Raw genomic sequence first — 25,390 nt, 5'->3', positions numbered from 1 at the left:
ATTAAAATTGGTTCTTTTGTTGATTGCCATAATCTATTCGAACTTGTCTAATTCTCGAGTGGTTCCTTGTTTTGAAAATTTCAAATTAAATTCATCTACACTAGACGTTCACTAAATACGCTCGTGAAATTTAAACTATAACAACTGTTATTAATAATTTGGTGTTAAATAAATTATTCGTAGTATTTATTATCAACTACTTGTTTTACTATTGTGCTTCGGTTATTATTGAAGCAACTGTAAATTGATATTTGAAAATGTAAAAACTTCTTGTATTCTTTGATAACTTCTATATAACAACATGTGCCTGTTGACGAGCGACGTGACAACAAACAACCGCTTGCTCTTAACACCAGATGACTTGACATGTTATGATGTTGTTGTGTGACGTCCTTGTGCAGTTGCTTTTGCTTGTCCTGATCTTCCAAAAAAATTAACTACTATGCAGCAATTAGAAACTTATCGACGTTGCTATTGAAAAATTTTCTGAATTCTGTGAATCTTCGTACATTATGCGAGTACGGTACAAGGTTATTTATCATAGCAGGGCCATAGGAAATTTATCTCGCCCAAGTGTTACAAATTACAATTGTAGCCGCAGAAATATATTCTGTGAAGTTTTCACTAGATACCTGAATGTTGTTACAATATACTAACATGATATGCTACCATGCCTGCTTGTGTCAATTACATGCGTCTGTTGTTTAGAGTTGCAGCTCATATAAAGTGGCTACTGCTGTGTTGACCGTTACTTTGATCTTGTGACGGTTAGCGCTCGTGTGGGCACACTGACGAATGCCGTGCCCAGTAATATTATAGTATCATCAGCCAACGGCTGCACTGGCTGGCAGTCTGGTGCTTTATCAACTACACGTTCCATGTGAAAAAGAATTTTGCTTAAAAATGCTTGATGCAATTTATTTGCTTCCAAAGTTAATTCGGCTTTTGAAAAATCAATTGGAGGCTACCATCATTTAGGCTCATAGATAAATCGAGCATTGTTGCCACATGCAATCAACGAAAACTAAAATTTGTTGGGAAAGAATGTAGCTTTAAACCGTTATTTGTTCATTGCTCCCATTTAATTTGTTACTGAGCTATTTCAATGCATTATCTGCATGTGATGTCAGCAGTTGCATCGTCAGTATCATGTTCTTGATTCTCTGCGTGCGTCTTTCTATCATAGTAATTGCTGAGATGTCAGCTGCCATTGCGTCAATCTGCTTATCAGGGTCTAGATTTGTGCTGTCAGAAGAGGTTCACTACACAAGTCTTTTACCTTTTCGCATCAAGTCAGCAGGCACCGCTCTACGAAAATGACACAAAAAATCACATAAATCACAATAAATGATTCATGTTCTTCATGTTCTTCAAATCTCAATCAATTTACTCGATTCTTTCGGACCCACATCTATTAGCTTATTCTTGTTCTCGGTCATTTTGGTGCTCGGAGCTGCGTGCATGCCAGTACTTCATCTTGTATAATCAATGCGCTTATTTGTTGCCATGCAATTATTTATTCACGGTCACTGCACACGTCTGTGTCGGAGGCAAAGCCAACGGTGTTCTAAAGTCCTGCAAACGTCATTCTAACGTCTGCATGATGTTCTCCCGTTTTTCTGTAAACCTGCATGTTCTTGCTTGCTTAGTATTTGGTAGTGCAATGTAGTATTTGGTAGTAGAATGGGGCTTTGTGCTTGATTGTTATTATTATGCTTGCATGCATGTACTTTTCGCACTCAGGTTTATAAGTTTGTCGAAGTTGTTTACTTTTTAGAGAATAATTTTCTCGCATATTTATCTATTTCAGGCTATGTTTAGCTACTGTGTCATCTGCAGGTAAGAAAATAAACAATGTACATTATAATAATTTTGTAAATGTTTTCAGGCCGAACAGCTGATGTACATTCTGTTGTTCTGTACAACATCTTGTCTCAATTATCATTTCGATGCAAGTTTCTGCACTTCTTTGCTCCATATTTTCCATTGCTAATGTTGTTCCCATGTGCTTATCGTTGTTGCTGTGTTCCACCTATTTTTCTATTATTGATTTTCTCTATTTAATGCTGTGATTTAGAAATACTTGCTAATCCTTTACTTCTGAACTTTGCCTGTCCTTTTAGTAAGTAGCTTCAAGATAATCATTGTTATATTTTCAAAAGGTAAGTATCAAGAATGCGTCATTGATGTCTCATCCATGGATTCAATGCAAATATAGTTTTATAATTACCATTGTGCGGATTAAAATTGTTGAAGTATTGTTCTATAAGTACAACTCAACAATTCACTATATTTTATGGAATTTTGTGCACATTTTCGGAGTTGAATGTTGATGTTTGTCTCGGTTCTTGATGCGGCTGTGGGAAATGTTGCTGTGGCACTGCAGGACGACGAGGTGAGTGGCATTTCCTTCCGCTTGGCAAGAGCAGACGTCAGTGCTCTCAAGCTCAACATTTAACATGTTACTAGGATATTAATTATAGATATTATCCAACGACGTCTTCAAAATTAGAGCGTTTAAGTTGCATTTGAATGGATCTCTACTCATGATCGGATTAGCATCGCCGCTACGGATTTTAGGACCTTCGTTATTTTATACATACCGGTTATTGGTGTGCCCTTGTGCAGTCCGATTCATTAAATAGGCCATCACGATAATGAATGTTAGCACTGAAGTTGGGGGCGTTGGCTTCGACCTTCACTGCATCGATCTTGGTTTTGACACTCGTCAGTCACCGACTTCGTGCGTGCTTAGTTAGTCATTGCTGCGGCCGAGTTATTTTTGTTTGCGATGCGGTCGTTTTGAATTCATAGCAGAGGTATTGTTTATTTTCAGTCAAATTAAATCCCGTCATATTGACATCGAAGATAATACTAATAACATTTATTAACATTATTGTGTAAAGGATAGTTGATTGTTGTCTGATTACCTTGTTAATAGATTTCGTTCATTTTTCTCACGAGTTATAGAGTATTATTTGTTCATGTTGACGTTTGCTAGTCACCTAAGCCCGAGTCCAGAAGAGTTTTGCAGCTTTATATACGCATTATTATATGTTCCTGGAATATTATCTAGCTTAAGTATTCGTGCTCTTAGTGATGATTATCACGCTGCGTGTGGCCGTCTTGGATCAAATTGATGAGCTATTTTTTGGCGATGGATGCTGTCTCTCGAACTGATGCATGACCTCCGCTTTGCATTGCCTCGGTGTATTCTTTATATGGTCACTGGCGATGTCGTTTAGCGCGCTACACGTCATGCGTATAGGAGCTTTTCCTTGACTGTATACTGGTGCGAGATCGAACGGGAAGCATTTGGTTTTTTATGCCCAATTTAGGTCTATTGCATTTTGAGAATAAATTTGAACGCTTCTCGGAACTACATACGTGTCAGGATATGAACAAACCTGCCCTGGACTAGTATACGAGGGCATGTAGAAGCACGAGTGTACAATGTAAGGCAAGAGACTGGGGCACGTGTGTGCCCTGGACTAGCATACGAGGGCATGTAGAAGCACGAGTGTACAATGTAAGGCAAGAGACTGGGGCACGTGGTGTGTGGGCAGGTATACGCAGGGCATCACACCACATCCATGCGCCTCGCCCACGCTGCCGCTGACTCAAGCTTCTATCCTCAGCGCTGGTCTACCGCTGCTCTATCTCTTCGTGTTTATTTCTCAGCCCTTTACTAACAAATTTGTTATTATGACAGTAATGACATTCAAGGGCCAAAATGCGTCTGTTACCATGCAAAAGGGCTTACGTCTTTTGGATGTTCGGTTGGATTATATTGCTGCGTTGAATTTTTGTTATTTTTTTATAGAATGATACCATTTTTTCTCGCTTGCAGGTTAGCCTTCTAAAATCTTACTGTTGAGTATGGTATGAATTAAAATTTAATTAGGATGAGCGATTTTTTATGGTGTTCTCTCCAACATGTATGGTTTTTGTTTAGGGCAGTTACTGCTTCAATTTGTTTAGACTTACTTTGAATTTGTCAGAAGGTCTTAAAATTCATCGTTCTATGAAAAGAAAAACAGAGCTTGATCTTCAATTAGATTGTTTTGGTAGGATCAAGTGACATGTGCTGAACTTCGACTTTAATGACATACAATTTAAGTACATTTACTTGCTTAGGTTATTTGTTGCTAGGATTTGATTGTAGATGTAGTGTGCCGCACGGAGCGTGTGCTTGTGTGGCTGGGCGTGAACGATGTATGTGCGTCGAATGTATGTAATGTACATTCACGTTCATACATGCATAGGAACCTAGAGCGCTTCTACGATAACGTTTCACGTTGCTAGGCATCATAATGAATACGTAACTATTGCGGGGTCAGCTTGTTCTTTTCCATGCAATTCGCGGAAACACTCCTAAATCGGACTCTACGAAAAACCATCGTATAAAAGTTTCAATCTAGTATTACCAAGTAATTATTGTTATATTTTATGATGATTGTATTCGATTTAGCACACATACCGCTCGCTAATGTACATAATACGCGGAAATCTAAATGATTCCATCTATTAAAATGTGGTATAGTTGAAATTGTTTCAGACGTGTATTACACAACTGCTCTCTCTGCCTAGATACTCCATCACTGTCACTTCTTTGCTCAAGAATTCTTGATCAGATCCTAGTGGCTCTTTAGGCATTGAAGATCTTATCTGGCTCTTTGGCAACTAATTATGGCCGAGGTCACATCATTTAAAACTCATCAGGGGCATCCGAACTATTTGGATTTTCTCTATAATAGAAGCTTTTTTTCTTACAAGTTTATAATGAGCTTCAATTTAATGAAAGGTACTGTATATCATTATTTATTCTATGCAAGTTTGATTGAAGACCAGAGCATGCTTTTTATTAATAATCTTTTTGTTCAAAGCATGCTCTGGTCTTCAATCAAACTTGCATAAAAGAGAAGCTTCTGCCGAACTACACCATTATTTATTCATATTATGATGCTGTTGTGTTCACTGATTTTGATAGATGGCATCATGATACATTAAATTATAAGTTGGACGTGCTGGGTATACGGTGAATGTTGCTGCGTCCAGCTAAAATGCTAAGTGAATAATCTTCAGTTGAACGATTAAACTGTTATTTTATTTTTAAACAATAGTGTCAATTACACTATTTTTATACGAAATATTTGTGCGACATATTCCTTCAAAATAGTGATTATTTTATGCATCAAAGTATGTGGGTGATTTTTCTGTGACATCGTTTGTTTCCGCAATCGACATAATTGCTCAATCGCAAGACGCGGATTTCTGTTTGATCACATCAGACCTAAAGAGGAGGTCTTCTTGCTCCTTCTTTTAATTTAGCGCGGAAAATATTCAGATAAGAACGGGCACCTCGTCGTGGGTGCCGTACCATGTGTTTCCGGATTGCCCATACGTGGAGCCTGGATAGCGCTGCACCAACTCCTTGTATTGCAACTTTGGTCAGCTGACTATCCGATCTGTTCAGTCGACTCCGTGCATGCATCGCTGCCGAAGCTTCCTGTTGCAAGCGCTCCTCAGATCTCGCCGCTATTCGTGCAACTTCCGCCGCCCGTGACAAGGATCCCCGTGTCCGCTAGCTTTGTTTTGCGGGCTATTTAAGTTGTTAATATGACATATATGACCATGGCTTCTATAGCCCCCATTGCGGTCACTGTTGAAGCGGTTTATGCTAGGCAACGAACATTGGAATGACTTGTAGTCTAGAATCTAGATTAAAATTGCAGGTGGAATATGTTCAATTCGGCGAGTTTTTTAAGAACGTGTTGAAGAATCCGTTAATAATGAAGTATGATCGTCTTGAAGGTGAAGTCTCTTTTTATTGATTTTCTGGAACGGATTTTTTGTAAGGTGTCCTTTGTAATTTGTAATGGATAGATGTTCACGTTGCTTGCCGGATTGCATAAAATTATTTGAAGCTAAATAATCGTGTGAAGTTTCGTTTCGCGTCTAGTCCCCGCATTCAAAATAAAACAGGCCTGGGTAAATGACGACCACTTTACAGTCTCTCATTTAGTTTTGTAGTATTGCATCGCTATGGAATGTAAAATCAATTATTCTCGTTATTTCTAAGCGGCTTTATTAGGATTTTTTTTCAAATCCTTTTCCCCTCAAAAAACGCGGAGTAAGCAATTATAAATATATAGCGTATGTAGTAGGCCATGTAGCATGTACGAACTAATTGCGAAGTGGTAGTGTATATCAGGAGAGTAATTAAGACTGAGTTTAGGGCTAGCTTAACGATTTCTACAAGACAAACATTTGTTAAGGTAATGAACCCTAGGGACAACGTAAATATAAATAGACATAGTCACAAATTCAAAACCGGTAATTTTACCATTTGTTACGGTAAAGGAAACGATAAACAGCACGGGAACGGATTGTTACGTGTCTTGCGCATATAAGCGACACGACCTGGGTTGTAAGCAACACGCGTTGAACCGAAGGGCTGCGTTTAATGGTGCATACTGTGAACACAAAAAATTTCTGTACCTTATAGTAGCACTAGGTTTTCCCTCGCCCTATAGTCGCTAGTTAGGCTAGTAAGCTAGTTTGAGAGAGAGCTGCTGCTGCTGCTGCTGCTGCGTTGAGCCGCATGCGCCTTATTCGGCGTGAGTGCGTGGGTTGTGCAGTATCTCAACTCCAGCAGGTAGGCTGGTACAAGCTGATGCTGGCTGGCTGGCTGCAGCGTTACCTCAGCAGTCGTTCTCGGCCAGCCCTTCCTGGTGTCTTGCCTGCATTGTCAGTCCGAGCCTCATCTTGTCCGCCGGCCTCCTGCGCTTCTGTGACACCGGCCGTGTCTAATTCAGTGCTTAGAACCAGTGATGCAATACTTGTGAGGTTTCTTAAATCTGAACACCTGTGATGAAATTCAGAAGTTTAATTTAAGTTATGTGCTATAGGAAAGTTCACACTGATAGCAATGCGTAGATACTCATTTAAAACGATACTTCTAGTACTGTAAATATTATTTATAAGAAAGGTAGAGTGTTAATGGTGAAAGTCGAAAAGCGTTCATTCTGAAAAGTGGACACTACATTGAAACTAAACGCACAATGAGAAAAAAGCCTAGCTTGCTTCTCATCGTGGCAGTGAAATCCAATAAGTGAAACTGTTAGTTTTGAAGTGGGTGAACTGAATTTTCTTCCGTTTTATAGTGGTTTGTTCGAATGTAAATAACTAATTGATTTTGAAAAGTTATACATTGTCACGTGATTTTCAACGAGACTCTTACTGCCTGTAGATAAAAACGCACTTTGTTGTTCATAATTTTTCTGGGTTCTTGCATCTTTAATACGAAAAAGTCGTTGAGGTCAGAGAACATGTTGCTTTTTTTAAGCTGCTGTGTGAGGTTCTGCTATCGCTCGTTCCTGAAGGACAAGACTTGAGTTCCTAAGACGGCTGGCTTGATGTCACAACTGTGGCCATATTTCTCTTGACCTGACAACTCTTGTTTGCTGCACGATACATTATGGAAATTTTCAACATCCCTCTTATATGGCTGAGATTGTAACTTAGTTTTGTAAATTAGAATTCTTGCAGGATTTGAAGCATCACTCGTAAGCTTGTTCTATGTTGAGTCTTATGATAAGAATCTTAATCCCAGATGTCGTTATTTTTGCTTGTTTTCGTATGCTTAATTCAAGGTAAGCAAGCATTGGTGAAGGATAGTGTATTGCGGCATTGAGTTGAGAACTCGCAAGCGTCTCAAATATTTTACTTTTGAATCGATTAAGTAAGTGAAATGACGATGAAAATATAAGTTGTTTCCTGTTGCAAGCAGTGGTGGCCCTGTTGGGCGGGTGATCTTCGCTGGAGAACTTGTTCGTCTGTGTCATCGTACGATACCGGCTCTGCTGCATTCATTCTACCCTGTGTACTTCATGTTCTTTCGGCGATGTTTTGTCATTCATCGTCCGGTTTCTTTGTTTTCTATTTATACATTACTTCTAATAATTTAATGCCGTCAAATGAGTACAATTTTTATTCGTTTCATTTCTGAATGATATTTGATAGAATGTAGCATGTTATACAACACAAATGTTTGTGTTATAGCTGAAGTGTAACTTTGAAAACTGAGTGCGAATCAGATGAAATAACTGCATTAATTTCTGCACCTTTATATTTCGGGAAGTCTCTCATGCCTTGCTTAATCTTGAATTTTTACTTGCCTTGAAGTTTGTGCTGCCAGCCAAAAGTGGTTCGCAATTCATGCCATGTTCAGCAGTTTTCCTTCGTTGAGTCTAATTGATTGGTCTCGAGCCGCCTTCATGTGTGAGTGAGTCACTAGCTGCTGGCTGAGGTAGCACGCGCTGATCTCTCCTATGCCGGCCTTCAAATGAACTTTTCTCTTTGCTATCTCGCAATAAACTACACTTGGCTTTTTCGTAATATATGTTACATCTAGAAAATCAAGTAGCAATTGTACAGGGTGATTCACGTGCACTTCCCGCCCGATTTGAAATCTTAATTATAACGAACTAGTAAGGATAGCATTACAATACGAACTTGAAAAATATATTATCTGAATTTTCGTATCAATAAGTTCTAAAGATGACATCGGACAAATGACGGCCCCCATTGTCAATTCATTCAGTTCGATTTGTGAAGTTCCCTTCTACTCGCCAAAGCCCATTGACTGGTATGCTGGCTATGGCTTGGCGTATGTTATTCTTCAAATGAGGTAGAGTCCTTTGACAGTCATCGTAAACAATTGATTTAAGATAATCCCATAAAGAATCACACGGAGCCAAATAGGGGATCGGGCGAGGTACCGAGAACGGAATGCTCATTGAGTAGCGATAATGGAGCGGCCATTGGAAAAGCACGTCTCGAAAGCAAACGCACGCTGCTCACTTGTCCAATGCATAGTGGTTACGGACTAGGCGGGAGAGAAAACTTGATGACCTTGCCTTTCATATGAAATACTTTTCGCCCCTTTTCCTACAACATCTGGATGCTTGGCGCGAAATACATAACAGGAAGTTTCCGTGAATCACCCAGTATATAAACAAATTAATAGCTTGTCTGAATGTTATTATTCGGTATTAAATTATTACATGCGAGCGTTTTCCATGGGTTCCAGTAGTCTGTTATCTATATAGTCAATTAAAGGAATTCTGGAAGCGCCAATTCCTACTCTACTACCGTTTTCAGAAGCACTTAGTTTAAGATTTAGCAAACGCGCGTCACCAACAGATCCTTGTCCTTACCTTAGTTTTTTTTTTTTCTTGTTCCAGAAATGTAATTTCTTTATTACCTGATCGGCATCGTAGATGACTTCAAAATACACAAAATTTGTTTTATTTTTATAGTACATTTGTCACGAGATAACTCCGCTCAGTGATGGGCAACAAAAAGAACAGGCGATTATCATATGTGATATCATCGTCAGCTCGCCTGTCCGCCCCTCGTCTTCCTCATCGCCTTTCTTCAGTTCCCATTATTACCGAATGTGATGCCAACAATAACAAACAAGAAAAAGAAAACGGCAGACGTAAATCTAGTACTGGCAGCCTGACATACGGTTCGGGTGGTAGCTGCTGGACGATCGGTAACAGATCCAACGGCTACAAGAAGAAACCGCGTGCAAACTTGGGTGTCAAAACCCCTGCTGGCTGCAACTCGAACATCTGGAGCCAGTTAATTGAACAGACTCGAGCTCTGGATTATGATGTTTTAGGCTCGAGATTTTCCTCCAAAGAAGACTCAAAGAAAATTAATTTAGGTGCTCGTAAGAACATCAACTGTAGAGACGTTGGTGAAGACGATCCGGTGATCAACATGGCCAATTTGAATAGTTCAAATGTGAACTCGAGTGTGTGTGATACAGACTCCCCTGTAATGGTGGTCGTAGACGAATCTTTACATGGCAAATTAATTTACAAGAGCGGCGAGTCAGTTCCAATATATCATATTAAGGAAAACCTGTACACAACTGCATCTGGTAAAGTGTACTGCATAGACGATGGGGTGATGTATTTTGTTGGCGTAGGACCTCCTCCAACTTTTGTCGGTGCTGATGGTTCGGCGGTTGAAACTGCCGTTGACGGTCAGAACGCTGCTGCTGTTCCTAGCGGCAAGTCCAGAAGCCGAAAGCAAAAATATAACAGAAAACCATCAAACGGATCTACCCAGAACAGCGATCCTCTAAGACCCGTTGTTAATGGTGTCCCTCGACACATCAATCCCGTTCCAAACTCTAACCAAACAAAACCAAAATTTCCTGGAAAGCTGAAACCTGGATCCGGCAAATCTTCGAGACGCTCATCCTCTGCCGCGTCGCGTCTGTCTGGTGTTGATGTAAGGTGATGCGCTGATGCGTGGCGCCTGAGAAACGTTTTCCCAGACCAGACCATTTTGTTATCTATTAAGCAGAGCGTTTTATTTAATTCATCCACAATGAGCGTATATGAATTTCACTACGAACTCTTTTGAAAATTCTCGGAGCAGGTCAATGGCAATGGCTTAAGCACATCGCGGTTTAGAGTACTCTGGTTGAAAATTACGAAGATTAGGATTTCAATCAACATTCTAGCAGCCGCCAAGATCTTTTTTCTATAGCGTCTACGTTCAAAAGGAATTTCACAAAGTCAAATGGTTGCTCGCGAAATATATTACTGTAATTTTCAAACTACTGCGGTAAGATTTGCGACGCCTGCGTTCTGTATTGGGCAAAATTATCAGAAATATAGAGAGCACTCATTGAAATTTCCAGTCTTGCAAGGCTCCAGAAGTTGTTCCATGTTTCGACCACGAATAATTTTCCCATCGTAGTTATTTTTGTTCATCTTTGCCATCTTTTTCAATTTTTATTTATTTCTTAGCTATTTTACTGGATGTGTTATTTTGAAGTCGATTCTTGTTTAGTCTATCGTCTGTAAAAATCTATGTACATCTTCATGGCTTTCCTTCCATTTATTTACTTCTTCATGGCTTTCCTTCCATTTATTTACTTAATACTTGTACCTACTTTCTACTCTCATATGCATTACTTTTTTTACGATTCGGGAATTTCAGAGCAAGTCTACACCAGTTGATGCGCTGAAGACTCCCTCTCGTTGTAGACTCTCCGGCATTATTTTTCAAATTGTTCATGGACAATTTATAACTAGTAATTTTTTTCTTCATTTTTTACAGCACTCAAGAAATACGCAGCCTGGTCGCGTTAAAGGTGAGTTGCGCATCTAGCCATAAATTTTTGCAACATGTTCATAGTTTGAAATTTTCATTTATTTCTATTTCTATTTTAGTTTTAATAGGACTTGAAAATTGTTGATGGGCTGATTCCAAAGTGATGGTATTAGTGACGGTGTATTTACTAATAAGACGGATCTCGCTTAGAAAAATCGGCCGTTTTTTACCGTTGATAAAATTTAACGAGCATTTTCGACTCACTGGTAGTATTTAATTTTGTTCACTATATACCCAAGCAGATATTGATTAACTAATGCCGAGCAATTTTTTTGTGTTAGTCATATTTGTCATTGCTTAATACTTGAATTCGCTACTTTACAAACTCACCCCTCATACTGCTGAATTGCTTCATCTTGATTGGATCTAACATTTTGAAGGGAATCTATTAGATTCTGTTGCAGTTATTTCTGCTCTCAACAGACAATGTTGTAAAAGCTTCGTGTATATTCACATAGTGTTCTGCTTTAGAATTTTCTTACAGGATTATCAAGCATAGCACCTGTTTGACCGCGTGCATATAATACTGCAGATGCTAACGCACCGCGGCAAAGCTACTTGTGCGGGCGAAGCAACGTCAGCCAGCAGAACGGCGCTGGTAGCAAGGTTACCACCCTACCGCAGCCGGCGCTCTCTATTGAGAATATTACAGCCAACGCTGCTACCGTCAGTAAAGGCGCTACACAAAACTGTGAGTACTGCCTTCCATGTTCCCGTTATTTTATTAAAGTACTACGTGAACGAAAATATTCTTGTCCACTTTCTGAACTTTTAACGCAGATGAAATCGTTACCGTTGGATGAAAATTTGACACACAAAGTAGGCCATCAAAGATATTTGTTGATGTGTGTTATGAGTAATTTTTACTTTATAGTATTTTATTCGGACATAACTTCGTTACTAATCCAGAGGTTTATAGAATGCATGAAATTATGCACTGCTGTATCATTATCCGTTTTATATTTGCTATTGAACAGTGTGTTCCATGAGAGCCGCGTCTACCCTCCTACCCTTGTTATGCATAGTGTAGGTGTTGCTCTCGGTCGCGGAAGTACAATTCGATAAATTGAACGACTTTATTTTTTTTAATAAAAATGTCGGAAGTCCATTATAAAAAATTATAATGGAAAGCGTTGAATTAATTCACATTGAATGAACTATCTTCTTTGTGCTTAGTCATCCCATTATTTCCCATAATTGAAGTAATAACTGTTCTCTTGGAATGACCTGTGCAATTGAATCGAACTTGGTGTACTTGAACGTCCACTTCTATATAAGATACAGAATATACTTACCGTATGCACAGGGCGCAAGTTGTCTGGAAGTGTTGAGACCAAAGGACTGGGTAAGTGGCCCTGTCTTGCTTCTGGGCTCTCAGATCATCATTGTGCTACTAAAAATGTTATTAATGTTCCGTCGTCGAAACGGAAAATTAGGGCAGCATTCGGTTCTGCTCCTCATAACTCATTTAATTTTCACTCAAATTTTACGTGTGGCGGCGATTAGGAGCGTCTACTGCCAAATGAATTATCACTTTGTTAAGTTAAAGTTAAGTTACAGTTAAAGTATGATTGATGCTTTCATATTTATATGGCGATAACGAGCTTTTTCGGTAGCAATTTGGTGATCTGAGATTTGATTTTCCTTGCTCAGTTCAGCATTTGTGCGCCAACCCATACGATGCTTTCTTGGCATAACAATTCTTGTGAAGGCGGCAGAATTTTTAGACATCTTTGTCGTGCTTCGTGATTCATGTTTTGGGAGTCGGTTTTTTTGTTTGGTCTTATATGTATTGGGCTGAAATTACAGAAGCAGAGATTGAAAGATATTTGTGGATCTTTTCCGCATCCGTTTATTTACAGAGCTCCATTGGGAAGAACTAAGTAGGTTTTTCTGGCTTATATTTTCTGTGATTTACCTCGTATCCTAATTAGGCTTTCGGAACGATTTTCCAGAAGTCGAACAGTGAGCATTCTTCTTGTCTTATATATTTCATTGTCAAAAGATGCTTAGAGTTGAATCACTACTTCCGTGCATGGGTAGTTTTTTATCCTTGAATTTTGTGCCCAACAAAGTTGATCGTTAAAATTGTGCAAGTGTGAGAAATTATTCTCGAAAAGCATTACATAGTATGGGGGGGTTTTCTTGAGCATTGTCTTGATTATGATTTCAAGCTCTCTCAACTACCAATGTGCGAGTGTCAAGGTTCTGCTTATTGCTAAAGTTCAACTGCCGCTGAACACCAACCAATGCTTACACGTTTTTAAGTTTGAGAGACGTTTTGTATATAAGGTTATAAACTCACCAGTGATGGAATGAACCCTATGTAAAGTGAAACTTGGATGGTAATTGTGGATTAAAGAGTGAGTGATAAATACCCAGCAGACGATTTGCCTTTTTTAAACAGTGTTACCTCATGACTCTTCCAGCTTATTTCGTTGCTTGCGTCTCGCCAGGGAAAATTCTAGGCGTTTTGTAAGCTTATTTTGGGGATGTTATAGGTTAAATTATTATTTATTATTATTTATTAACAATAGTAACCAGAGATTAGATGCAACCTTATGTTTCACAGCTGGTTTTTTGTCCAAAAACTGTTTCTTCCAACATTGTACTATTAGTGTGAATAATAACATAGTGTGAGTAATCAACTGTCCCACAATCACCGAATTTACGTTTCAAATTTATAAAAATTCTCTTGAGATTATTCTATGTAATGGTGCTAGCTCATCTCTGTAAAGTTAACTACAATTTTGATTATATTCACAATCACAAATTGAAGACTTGGTGTTTACCGATCTTTACCGACGGAACTCGCCCATCGACCTCTGAATGATAAAAAGAATATGATTAGAATATGATGCGAACATTAGTATCAATATCCGAGTTCATTTCCAAAGTGACACACGGTTTTGATAGATGCGACCTTGTCACACATGTTTTTTTTACACACACGTCCTAATTAAACACTCGGCGACGAAGCACGAACGTAAGCAGCGTGGTCAAGGAGGTGGACCGCATCCAGCGCAACAGAGAAGAGCGTCGCCTCAAGCAAGCCTTACAGAAAGAGGAGAAGGAAGCTCTCATGAACATCGATCCTAATAATCCTAATTGGGAGTTCCAGAGTATGATCAGGGAGTTTAGGTGAGAGAAATGTCAGAGCTATCCAATGATATATATTCGTAGATATCCTATGTCTTCAGTGTTTGAGATTTTGGCTGGTGATTAATAAGTTTAATCAATGACAACTATTAAAAACTGCTGTCCCATTTACCCTCTTCTTAATTAAAAAACGAGTTTCTTTTCTTCTTATGCATATTCCTGAATAGTGGTATGTGGTATATGTATTGTTTAAAAGGGTGCGTCAGAGAAACATGTCTTTTTGACAAATTCGTCAAACGGCGCGAGACGAAACGATGGAGCTGGAAGAAGATGCGTCAAGACGGTGTGTTATCAATTCTTGTTTCCGCCACCAACTGTCACGATCACGCAGTGGGGAGAGAATACCTCACGTTAGCTGTCGATGCATACTTCGGTAACGCTTAAAAATGGCCAGATACCTTGCCAGCACACTCTCGACATTTGGTTTTAAGCGAATGCTTCTACCCTAACAAAATTTAGAGTCGCCCCAGCTTCTGGTAATTAAAATCAGAAGCTGTCGCGACTGTAAATTTTCACTGGGTATAAGCAGTCACTTCAAAATAGTATGGAAAAAATTAACGAGATCTCTTTAGGTAAAATTGGACTAGCTCGACATCTGGAATGATTTCGTTTTGCATCAAACCGCTCTATAAAGTTTCTCTGACGCACCCTGAAAATCGACGTTATGTAATGATTTTCGAATAAACCTGACACTAATGTTACAGACAAACGTTAGAGTTCAGGACCCTGAGGGACGGCGATGCCCTCGAGGAGCACCAGATCACAGTCGCCGTCAGAAAGCGGCCTCTCAATAAGAAAGGTAAACCCTGAACCATCTTATTAGGTCGTTTCCATCTTCCTTCAAATAAGCCATTTTTTATCCAACACGGTCCGATAAGTTTCAAAGCAGTTTATTTTTGTTTTGATGAAGGCACTTGAAATATTCTGAATAACTGCGAATAGGGTGCTTTTGGCTAATTAATGTCATTGTTGAATCTCTTGTATATGACTTTTGATTTTAAGAACCAATGGTCTTGAAACCCTGCTCTCTCAGCAGTACACTTGGTTGTTGTTGCAATTTTTATCATTTTATTTCTTTGTGAGCAAGAGCTTCATAGTGAAGCAGTTTTATGCTTATCAACTTTGATAATGTTTGAGCAGAAATCACGAAGAAGGAGGTGGACGTCGTGACCATCCCAAAGAAGGACACACTCGTCGTTCACGAGCCTCGCACCAAAGTTGATCTCACCAAATATCTCGATAACCAAAACTTCCGATTCGATTATGCATTCGACGACACTTGCTCTAATGAACTAGTTTACAAGTAAGTTCTAGTGTTCCCGTATTCTTTCCTGGTGGAAAGTTGTTCCCCATATTCTTTCCGCCTTTGAATTTTTCAGTGCACAAACTGGTTGATTTTTGCGGTCTTGGTTAAAATCAATTATTGATATTTTTCAATTGTGTTTTAGTTAACGTTCTGATTCTATTGTTGTTTGTTAGCTTGCTTGTAATGATCGTGTCAGTTTTTAAAGTTCTTGGGCGGTTTAATTTCTCGATAGCTAATGCTCCTCAGATAATGACCTCGTATTCAACAGGGTTAATATATCACTGGTCGACGCTGATGACCGCCTTGGATTGCTACATTTAAAATTTCTGATGACTTGTATTAGTAGCAGTTGTCTAACTTCCGCCATTGAAATGTTTTGCTTGACTGACGTCGCACTTGCTTTCAGTATACTCACGATATTTTTGTGCTAACAGTATGTATTGAACTAATGTTGGGTTAACCGTGCAGATACACGGCGCGACCGCTGGTGTGTACAATATTCGAGGGCGGCATGGCGACGTGCTTTGCGTACGGTCAGACAGGCAGCGGGAAGACGCACACGATGGGCGGCGAGTTCCTAGGCAAAAGTCAGGACGTCTCGAAGGGCATATATGCCATGGCTGCTCGTGATGTCTTCTCCTACCTCACCAGCAAAAAATTCGGTCACCTCAATTTGCAAGTGTCGGCGAGCTTTTTCGAAATCTATAGTGGCAAGGTGAGTTTTTCAACTCTTTTATTTACCGTCTACGGTCGTATTTTGTTCTATATTTTCTTGCCAAAAATGAAAATAGTAAAATCTCTTCAAGGGAGTATAATGAATGGAAATTAAGGATAGCTCTTGTTGATATTGTACTGAAAATGCCTTAAAATTTTTGTGTGAAAACTATGTCGTTTGTTCTCTCTTGTTGACAATGCCTTAGGTGTCAAAGAAAGGGGTATTAGGTTAACGCTGTTGTAGTTTGTGCTCTTTAAGATTATTTTACTGTGCTTTCCCAAATAGTTCATTAATTTTAACAATTTCGTATCTTCTTGTTGATTAGCTTATCAAATTATATAGTTATGAATCGATTTCTGACTTGTTTGTGCAGGTATTTGACCTGTTGAACGGAAAGAACAAGTTACGGGTGCTGGAGGATGGCAAGCAGGTGGTGCAAGTGGTGGGGCTGGTGGAACGCGTGTGTCAGAGTCCTGCCGATGTGCTGCAGCTCATTCAAGTCGGGTCATCTGCGCGGACCTCGGGGCAAACAGCTGCCAATAACCAGTCGTCGCGGTCACACGCTGTGTTCCAGGTTATAATCATATTATTTTTATCCATTAACCTTGCATTGCCATCAACTCCATTCATTTTGTGTATTCGCCATTGAAATGTTTTGCTTGACTGACGTCGTACTTGCTTTCAGTCTACTCATGATATTTTTGTGCTAACAGTATGTATTGAACTAATGTTGGGTTAACCGTGCAGATACACGGCGCGACCGCTGGTGTGTACAATATTCGAGGGCGGCATGGCGACGTGCTTTGCGTACGGTCAGACAGGCAGCGGGAAGACGCACACGATGGGCGGCGAGTTTCTAGGCAAAAGTCAGGACGTCTCGAAGGGCATATATGCCATGGCTGCTCGTGATGTCTTCTCCTACCTCACCAGCAAAAAATTCGGTCACCTCAATTTGCAAGTGTCGGCGAGCTTTTTCGAAATCTATAGTGGCAAGGTGAGTTTTTCAACTCTTTTATTTACCGTCTACGGTCGTATTTTGTTCTATATTTTCTTGCCAAAAATGAAAATAGTAAAATCTCTTCAAGGGAGTATAATGAATGGAAATTAAGGAAAGCTCTTGTTGATATTGTACTGAAAATGCCTTAAAATTTTTGTGTGAAAACTATGTCGTTTGTTCTCTCTTGTTGACAATGCCTTAGGTATCAAAGAAAGGGGCATTAGGTTAACGCTGTTGTAGTTTGTGCTCTTTAAGATTATTTTACTGTGCTTTCCCAAATACTTCATTAATTTTAACAATTTCGTATCTTCTTGTGGATTAGCTTATCAAATTATATAGTTATGAATCGATTTCTGTCTTGTTTGTGCAGGTATTTGACCTGTTGAACGGAAAGAACAAGTTACGGGTGCTAGAGGATGGCAAGCAGGTGGTGCAAGTGGTGGGGCTGGTGGAACGCGTGTGTCAGAGTCCTGCCGATGTGCTGCAGCTCATTCAAGTCGGGTCATCTGCGCGGACCTCGGGGCAAACAGCTGCCAATAACCAGTCGTCGCGGTCACACGCTGTGTTCCAGGTTATAATCATATTATTTTTATCCATTAACCTTGCATTGCCATCAACTCCATTCATTTTGTGTATTTATCATCTAGATGCATGGAACGCATGCAGATTGAATAAAATGTAGATGGTCCCCATGATTATAGATACTTCAGTAGGTATCATTTTGCAACAAATTGCTGATTAAATTTTATTTTCACGCGGAATCGCTTGTTACTGTCTCAATATATTATCGGACAGAGAAGCAAAACTATTCCGTTTCCAGCACCTTGACATGTAATGTTACTGCCTACACAGATCATCCTGCGGAACACAGACCGTGTAGACAGAGCTGCGGGGGTGCAGAACTATCGACTACACGGCAAATTTTCTCTTATTGATTTGGCTGGCAATGAACGAGGCGCCGATACTAGCAGCGCCAATCGCCAGACCCGTGAGTGCCGTTCATTGCGCCCATTTTAATAATGATCCTGCACCACAGCGTACAGGAAAAAATTTATCTCCTCTCTCACTTCATTAACATGTATCCCGATATGGCTAAGAATGAATTCCTAAATTGTTGAATATGATATCCAGCTAGTTTTGCTCTTTAAATTAAGAATTAACTTACGTCCTTGATCTTATTACTGTCATTTTTGTGATTCTCTTGACGTAATATTTCTATAATTGTTAATTGAATTATAACTGATTTATTGATCCCATTGATTAAACTTCCTAGGCATGGAGAGTGCGGAGATTAACAAGTCCCTGCTAGCGCTCAAGGAATGCATCCGTGCCCTGGGCAAGCGAGGTGCTCATCTGCCTTTCCGAGCATCAAAACTTACGCAAGTTTTGCGTGACTCCTTCATTGGAGAAAAAAGCAAGACTTGTATGATTGCCATGATCTCTCCAGGACTGAGTTCTTGTGAGCACACGCTCAACACGCTCAGGTCAGCAATGTTTCCTTCATTTTTGTGGCCAACTTTTATGAATGACCTTTACTTTTTACTTACACCTGAAGTCATGCTAGAAAACATTGACAATAGGCCTAAGTTGTGTTGAAATATATTAAACTTCTACTTCCAAGTCGTTTTTTGTTCATGATGGTGGTTATAATTATATCTGGTCATATCGAGCTAACAGTAAATATTCCCTGTATTCTCATGTATAGCAGCACTGCTACACGAAATGCTTTGCTACATAATGCTCCATCTCAGGCTGTATGAAATTTGCTTCGTGCGGAAGCAAGTGAATTTGCTGATGTTGTTCATTTTCAATAATCAGTATGGAAGTGTAATGACCAGTCAAACGCAACTACTGATGCGAATATCTTCCGACGTACTGAAATTTAATAAAAATTACAACATCTAACAACGAAATTAGTCGTCACAAGTGTAGCACTTAAACATCTAATCATTCCAAGACATAACCTTTTTGTGTGTTGCAGGTACGCTGATCGTGTGAAGGAGCTTGGCACCGGTGACGCTGGCGAGGACGGAGTGCCCAAGGCATCTGTCGACGACTACGATCCCGAGGCGAACGGCAGCGCTCTTGCTGATTATTCCCGCCTGGCCTCCTTCAATGTGAGACCGAGGGCATCGTGCTATGCGACTTGCTGTGACATGTACCTTTCAGGGTGGCTTGCTGCCGAATTAGCAGTGCAGTGCGTGTAGCTGCCTCGTGCAGCGTTACTTGCTGAGTCGTGTCTCTTGCAGTGTGACTAGCTACTTCGTGTCTGTGGTTGTCCTCACTCTGTTATGTTTTGAGCAGTGTGCCTGACTGCGTCATGCTTCGTGCAGCATTACTTGGAACGTCGTGTTGTCTCAGGGAGTGTGCCACGCACCGTCGTATCTTGTGCTCTGTGTCTCAAGCAAAGCAAAGCCTGAGTGCGCGTAAAGCCAGTCTTGTTTGTTTCCAGGAAGGAGAGATGAGCGCAGAGCAGCAGGTGTTCCAGGTGGCTATGAGCGCCGTACAAGAAGCCGAGGAGGAGGTCGTAGAATTACACGGGCAATATTTTGCCCACCGCGACAACATGGACAAGATGCTCATCCCGCTCTATCAAATGACCAACGAAATTGACTACGATGTTGACGGTGAGCTCAGTTCATATCGTAAATATGCTTTATTATAACCATCGGCTGAGTTACTATCATCATCTTTCCGCGACACAAATCATGCAATGCTTAAATGGTGTGCAGTTATGTATTTTAGGAATTTAAAGTTCTCGGTTCTCTTATTTATAAAATTTTATCATGATTTTTCCTGCAATTGTATTATTAGCAGTGGTCTAACATACGCTAATGAAATGTTTTGCTTGACTGAAAGGACTTCTAAGTTGCCTCCATATATATAATAAGAAATTTGTGTTCATTGATGTGATAGAGAAAATTTAATCTTATTATCCTGCTAAATAAGTCAGTTCAACATTTCTCAAGCTGAATCTGGAGTTAGATCACTACAAGTACACTGTCCTTATTAAGTTTAAAAAATGATAGCTAGAAAACCTCCCAGATTTTCTTCTGCTGTAAGATTATTTTTTTTTTCGTTCTATTGATTGTCTTCCCTTATCAACTTGAATATCTGTCGAAAACATGTGAATTCTTAGCAATACACATTGTAGCTTTTTGTTTACGAGCTAAACTATTACTATAAGTCCATTTGAGTTTTCGCAGCACTATGTGTAATCTATGATTCTATGTTGAGTTAGTATCCTGAAATAAATTTTTTTCCAGCTTATGCCCAGCAACTTGAGGGAGTAGTCAATGAGAATACTGAGTGGTGGCAACAACTGAAGGAACGAGTGGCCAATTTACGACGACAACTCGAAGAGGAAGAAAAAATTCACAATCAGCACGTTCCTAAGCACAAGGGGACAAACCACTAAGTCCAGGACCGAGCTTGGCCAATCTTCCAGTACCAATCCGATAGTTCCGTATTATGTTCGCTTTGTGTTGATCCATTGACTGCAGTGGCCTAAGTGCTCTATGTACCATGTGAACGCTGCGCAAGTTCTCATCAGATTAATAATCAATCTCACGTAGTGCCTCTGATGTGATAGTCTGATTCAAGTTGTCTTGTAATCGAAGCGATGGCCTGTGATACTTTCGCTCATAGTTAACGCTTGAACCTGAAGTGATTTTATTTTCAGTCTAATGAGCGGCCTCATTTTGTTGTGTAAACGCACTAACCACACGGATAGTTACAAAAATCCTTTGAATTGTCATGCTGCCCTCAAGGAAAACTTCCTGCTCAGCTTATCAAACCAAATGTCATCAAAATCTCTCAATTTCTGGTATTTTGAGTTTGAACTTCTCCAAATGATTTTAATAGTAAGCTTAAGGGCTATTATCTTTGTAATTATTATTGATATAACTCATATTAGACTGGTGTGCGTTTCACGCCTTCTCAAGTCAATAACTAATGCTCATATATGCGCGTGCACAACTTAAATCTTGTCTTAAATACTCGCTGTAGTTACTTAACCTTGACTGTTCTCGATGCAGTGTCAATAATGAAAGCCGTCATTGTCAATATTGTTTCATACAAACTTACTGTTTGCTAATTCTTCCTCATTGATTATTAGTTTCCTTGGCTTCCCTTAATTCCTTGACAGAGTTGATTTAGAATGGAGCTCTGAAGTCAGAAGTGAGCAAAATGACTTCACGACAAAATTTGTCTCGATAAATTGATTTAGCGTCTCTAAATTTGTATCATTTATATACTTCTTGCCGCGCATCTTACTAAACAAGCGCATTCTAATTTTATTAACCCAAAGCCATATCATCGTCTGGTGGCGAAGTAGCCGTGTTTTAATTGAAATGATGGCTAGCTTTTATTTATTGTTATCCCATCATCTGTCGGTTCTTTAGATGCATGAACTGCTGTAGATTACTTGATCGTCGCATTTACCTGCTTCTTTATGGTTGCTGCATCATGTCTTGGATAGTTAGGTATTGTACATGTCATTATCTTATTCTGACTACGACTCAGCAGCATATTTCTTTCGCAGATGAAGTTATTCAGTCGCTCGAAGCCATCTCATGTAAATATTAACCTAATTTCGGCAGTTGTTAACTGTGCTAATGATTATTGAAGCTCTCGTCATCCTTATCTCCTAAAATTGTCTACGGTCTTAGCTTCTGGAAATTTTTTTGCAACACGTGTAATTTCTGTTTAGATGTGTTGTAATTTTCCCATAGGAATGTGTTATTTGTAGGCGAGCTGCTCCTGAACGCTAGTCCGTTTTTTCCAGCTGAACTGCAACATGGCAACGTTCTCAAAGTGTTCGGTTGACGGTTCATCTTAAAAGTCTCGATGGAGATCGGGAGCACGGGCTGCTCGATGTCGATTAATAACTGGTAATATCGCTTATATTAGATGTTACTCAGTTCACGTAACTCGGATTTAGCAAGCTGCAAGGAATTTTAAAAATTTGTTCATGTGCTGAGGTTTACCGACTCTCGGCCTGATCTACTTCCTCATGAAGTTTTTTCTTAGTACGTCGACCTGCCCAACTTGCCCAGCCTTTAGCTCTACCACTAACCTTAGCCTCATGTAGATTAAGATGAACATTAATTGTGATATTTATTGTATAAAGAAGTTACGTTGCTTCATGTACCGACAATGTATTGTAAGCGATTGCAAGGCTTTCTTCAACGACCACCGCATTACTTCACAAATACGACCTCAGCTGCCGTCGTCTTGCGGTATTTTGTTAATCCATGTAATCAATGACTAGTCTCGTATACCCTTCGCAGTTAAAAGTTGGACAAAATAAAGAAAGTCGTTACCCCATCCTTAGTAGCGCAGTTTGTTTTCTGTTTTGGTATCTTAATTTTTTATTGCTTCAGATCATTCCGATGTCAATTCCACCTGTGAAACAAAATCGAGTAACGATTTGACTTGCATTTGCAGTTCCTGAAATAAGCGTTTCTTCAATTGTATTCTAATTGGATGATTGACTTGATGATGTTTTCACGCATTTCCTCTCTAAATTCTTTCATTTCATCGAATTCGTTGTTAACACTTTTGCTAATGAAGCTTCCCGCTCTTGCTTTCTCATACCTGAGACGGTAGCATGAAATCGTCAAATTTCTGCTGCCCACAGAGAACTAATTTATATTTTTTTGATAGTGTCATATTAAGGTTGTTCTTATTTAGTTTTGAAAGTGTCAAATCGAAAACTATATTCCCAGTTAATTCCTTATAAAATGACATATTTCATTCAGTAGTGGAACGAATTTATGCAACGTTTGCCATTTCTCTCTTGTGTGGATCAATATAGACTATATAGGCCGCTTGTTGAATCCTCAGACGAAGTGTTTTTATTTTATTGCGCAGAGAAATCAGGAGCATATATTATTATGACTTTCTGTATTATTCCAGTGAAAGCCATTAATCGCTACGCGTCTGATTTTTCATCCCTACTAAAACTGGAAGCTTTTTAATTTGCTATAACTTTTAACAACTTTGAATAAAGCTGCACCTTTTATCGTTGTCAATTTTGACCTTCTATCATTTGATTATTTGTCTGAGCTGACATTGCGGTACGATTCTATTGCCAAAAATTTGTTACGGTGATCACTGAAATGCTGAATTGAGGCGGCCTCTACTAGTTACTTCTGAAATACTAACAGCGTTTTGATTTATTGGAAAAGCAAACTCTGCGTTAAACGTTTAAAGGCTCAATTAATATCGAAGCAATCGATCAAGGCTATTGGAATTTCAAGCTTAGTACTCGACTCCAGAACTTGTAGACAAGTCGGAGCAACTGCGCAAGGATCTCCCGAAGTAATGAATGGAACAGCATGGGGCAGAATTGAGTACTAGAAACCCTTAATGATTCGTTGCTTTGTGTGATTTTTCTAGGAGTGAAAGGATTAGTGGATTTAAATCGTAAATGTTCGAAGACAGTTCGGATCCATAGTCGTGTGTATGTACCACAGGCGAGCTCGTGGAATGTTAATTAAGCTTCACGATGACGTTTAGGGTACAACATGAACGCTCAACATTGTAGTAATGTCGTCTTCTATCGATATTATTGTGCTACAGCAAACTCGGGATGTTTATTGAAGAAGGTGGATGTGATTGAGCTTATAAAACGACTTAACAAGTATTTAAAGTTGATATCATTGAAAATTACTCTTAGTTGCGTCGAGATTTCAGTTGAACAGACCACTGTTACAATCGGAAGAATTGGCTTCAGGCCACTGTTAATGATCGTCACGACTTCCATTACAAATCTGAAAAGTGTGACAACTGAACTATGATGGTTCACATCCGTAGAATATTTTCGGAAAGTTATTCAACCTCGGCTATTTTGGCCAAGAAGTTTCGGCAAAATTACTTGTCAATGTAGTAATGTCAATTTGTAAAGTTTCTCACAAGTCAGTAATTTTCTCTCCGGTAAGCATTATCCTTTTTTAGTGGTACCTCTGTACTTTAGTCATATCTATTATAACCGCTGTGCTTCCATTTTTTTCAGATCTGGGGCCTTGTTATCAAAACTTCATAAGTACGCAAAATCGACTTACGAGGGGCGTAGGTACTGACTTGATGACGTAACCAGATCACATTGTCATGACCCATTATCCTTACCTTGGCAGCAATAACAGTGTGGTTAGAGTTGGCTGGTTTGTGGATGTTTATCTCCCGCACCCATTCTTCCACCAATTGCTTCTAAGCTTCGAGCGTCTTTTACACCTTGAATTCTTACAAGGTTTTTCTGTAAGGTATTATTCTTACACCTTGAATTCTTACTTGGTGCTTGCGGGGTTCGGGCGCGGGCAGTGACGACGACGTGAAGTCGATCATTTATGTTGGAGTACATAGATGATGAAAGTTTTTTACGGTATACGACTGAATCTTGAACAATAAAGAGGTTGGAGCCGCGTTCAGCTAAGACTGTCAACTTCTCCCCCCCCCCAGAAATCTAGGGTTTTACAAGCTCTGCGGCGAATGAACGTCGTGTAGCTGTCTCGAACATCTTGGACATTTATTCTTCGGTATCGTGGCCGGTCTACATGATTCAGTGAAAATGAAATATCTCTCAACTTTACATGAATTAATAGGTAGCCCCTGATCACAAGGGCTACCTATTTATTTTTTCGATGTTAGTGGAGTATGAATCTAAATCTTGTCTTGAAAATTTTAAACCCCCCAAGTTATCAATGTTTTACGGGTACCAAAATATTTTCTTTTGTTTAATAAATCTCATTTCGCGTCGCACTGTAATAAAATGCAAAGTGAATTCTGAAATGTGTATTTGTTGTTTTAGGTAACATTGACTTCGACCTTTCCTTAAAAAAATAGAGTTATCGTTTTTCTTTAGACTCCAAAAGGAACTTCTTCGTTTGTGCGAAGCTCATCACTATAGAGACAATGAAGCCGAACTAAGCCTACGCCTCGTCTAGCGTCCCTAGCGTCCCGTCAGGCACGACCTTGTCTACGCGCTTGATTATGTATTCTGGCGCTGCTG

General features: G+C 39.5%; 1 protein-coding gene across 4 annotated transcripts in view; it reads left to right on the top strand.

The window, feature by feature from the left end:
- Positions 1-23,404, top strand: part of LOC108666823 (kinesin-like protein KIF2A) — a 41,969-nt gene extending 18,565 nt beyond the window's left edge. For 2 of the 4 annotated variants that reach the window (XM_018153751.2, XM_018153753.2), the window contains 13 exons: positions 11,149-11,182; positions 11,735-11,893; positions 12,509-12,547; positions 14,169-14,343; positions 15,066-15,160; positions 15,502-15,664; positions 16,136-16,382; positions 16,756-16,956; positions 18,232-18,367; positions 18,653-18,863; positions 19,361-19,496; positions 19,832-20,006; positions 20,646-23,404. In XM_018153751.2, coding sequence (XP_018009240.1) covers positions 11,149-11,182; positions 11,735-11,893; positions 12,509-12,547; positions 14,169-14,343; positions 15,066-15,160; positions 15,502-15,664; positions 16,136-16,382; positions 16,756-16,956; positions 18,232-18,367; positions 18,653-18,863; positions 19,361-19,496; positions 19,832-20,006; positions 20,646-20,797 — 1,923 coding nt within the window. In that variant the 3' untranslated portion in view covers positions 20,798-23,404. Of the gene's footprint in view, positions 1-9,196; positions 10,312-11,148; positions 11,183-11,734; positions 11,894-12,508; positions 12,548-14,168; positions 14,344-15,065; positions 15,161-15,501; positions 15,665-16,135; positions 16,383-16,755; positions 16,957-18,231; positions 18,368-18,652; positions 18,864-19,360; positions 19,497-19,831; positions 20,007-20,645 lie in introns of those variants that run through there. The other 2 variants (XM_047880926.1, XM_047880931.1) reach the window with 2 other exon arrangements.
- The last annotated feature ends 1,986 nt before the right edge of the window (positions 23,405-25,390 follow it).

This window comes from Hyalella azteca, unplaced genomic scaffold (assembly GCF_000764305.2).
Source record: "Hyalella azteca isolate HAZT.00-mixed unplaced genomic scaffold, Hazt_2.0.2 contig863, whole genome shotgun sequence".
Lineage (NCBI taxonomy): Eukaryota > Metazoa > Arthropoda > Malacostraca > Amphipoda > Hyalellidae > Hyalella > Hyalella azteca.
The sequence above is the reverse complement of the archived record's forward strand: the minus strand, read 5'-3'. Positions and strand labels throughout refer to the sequence as shown.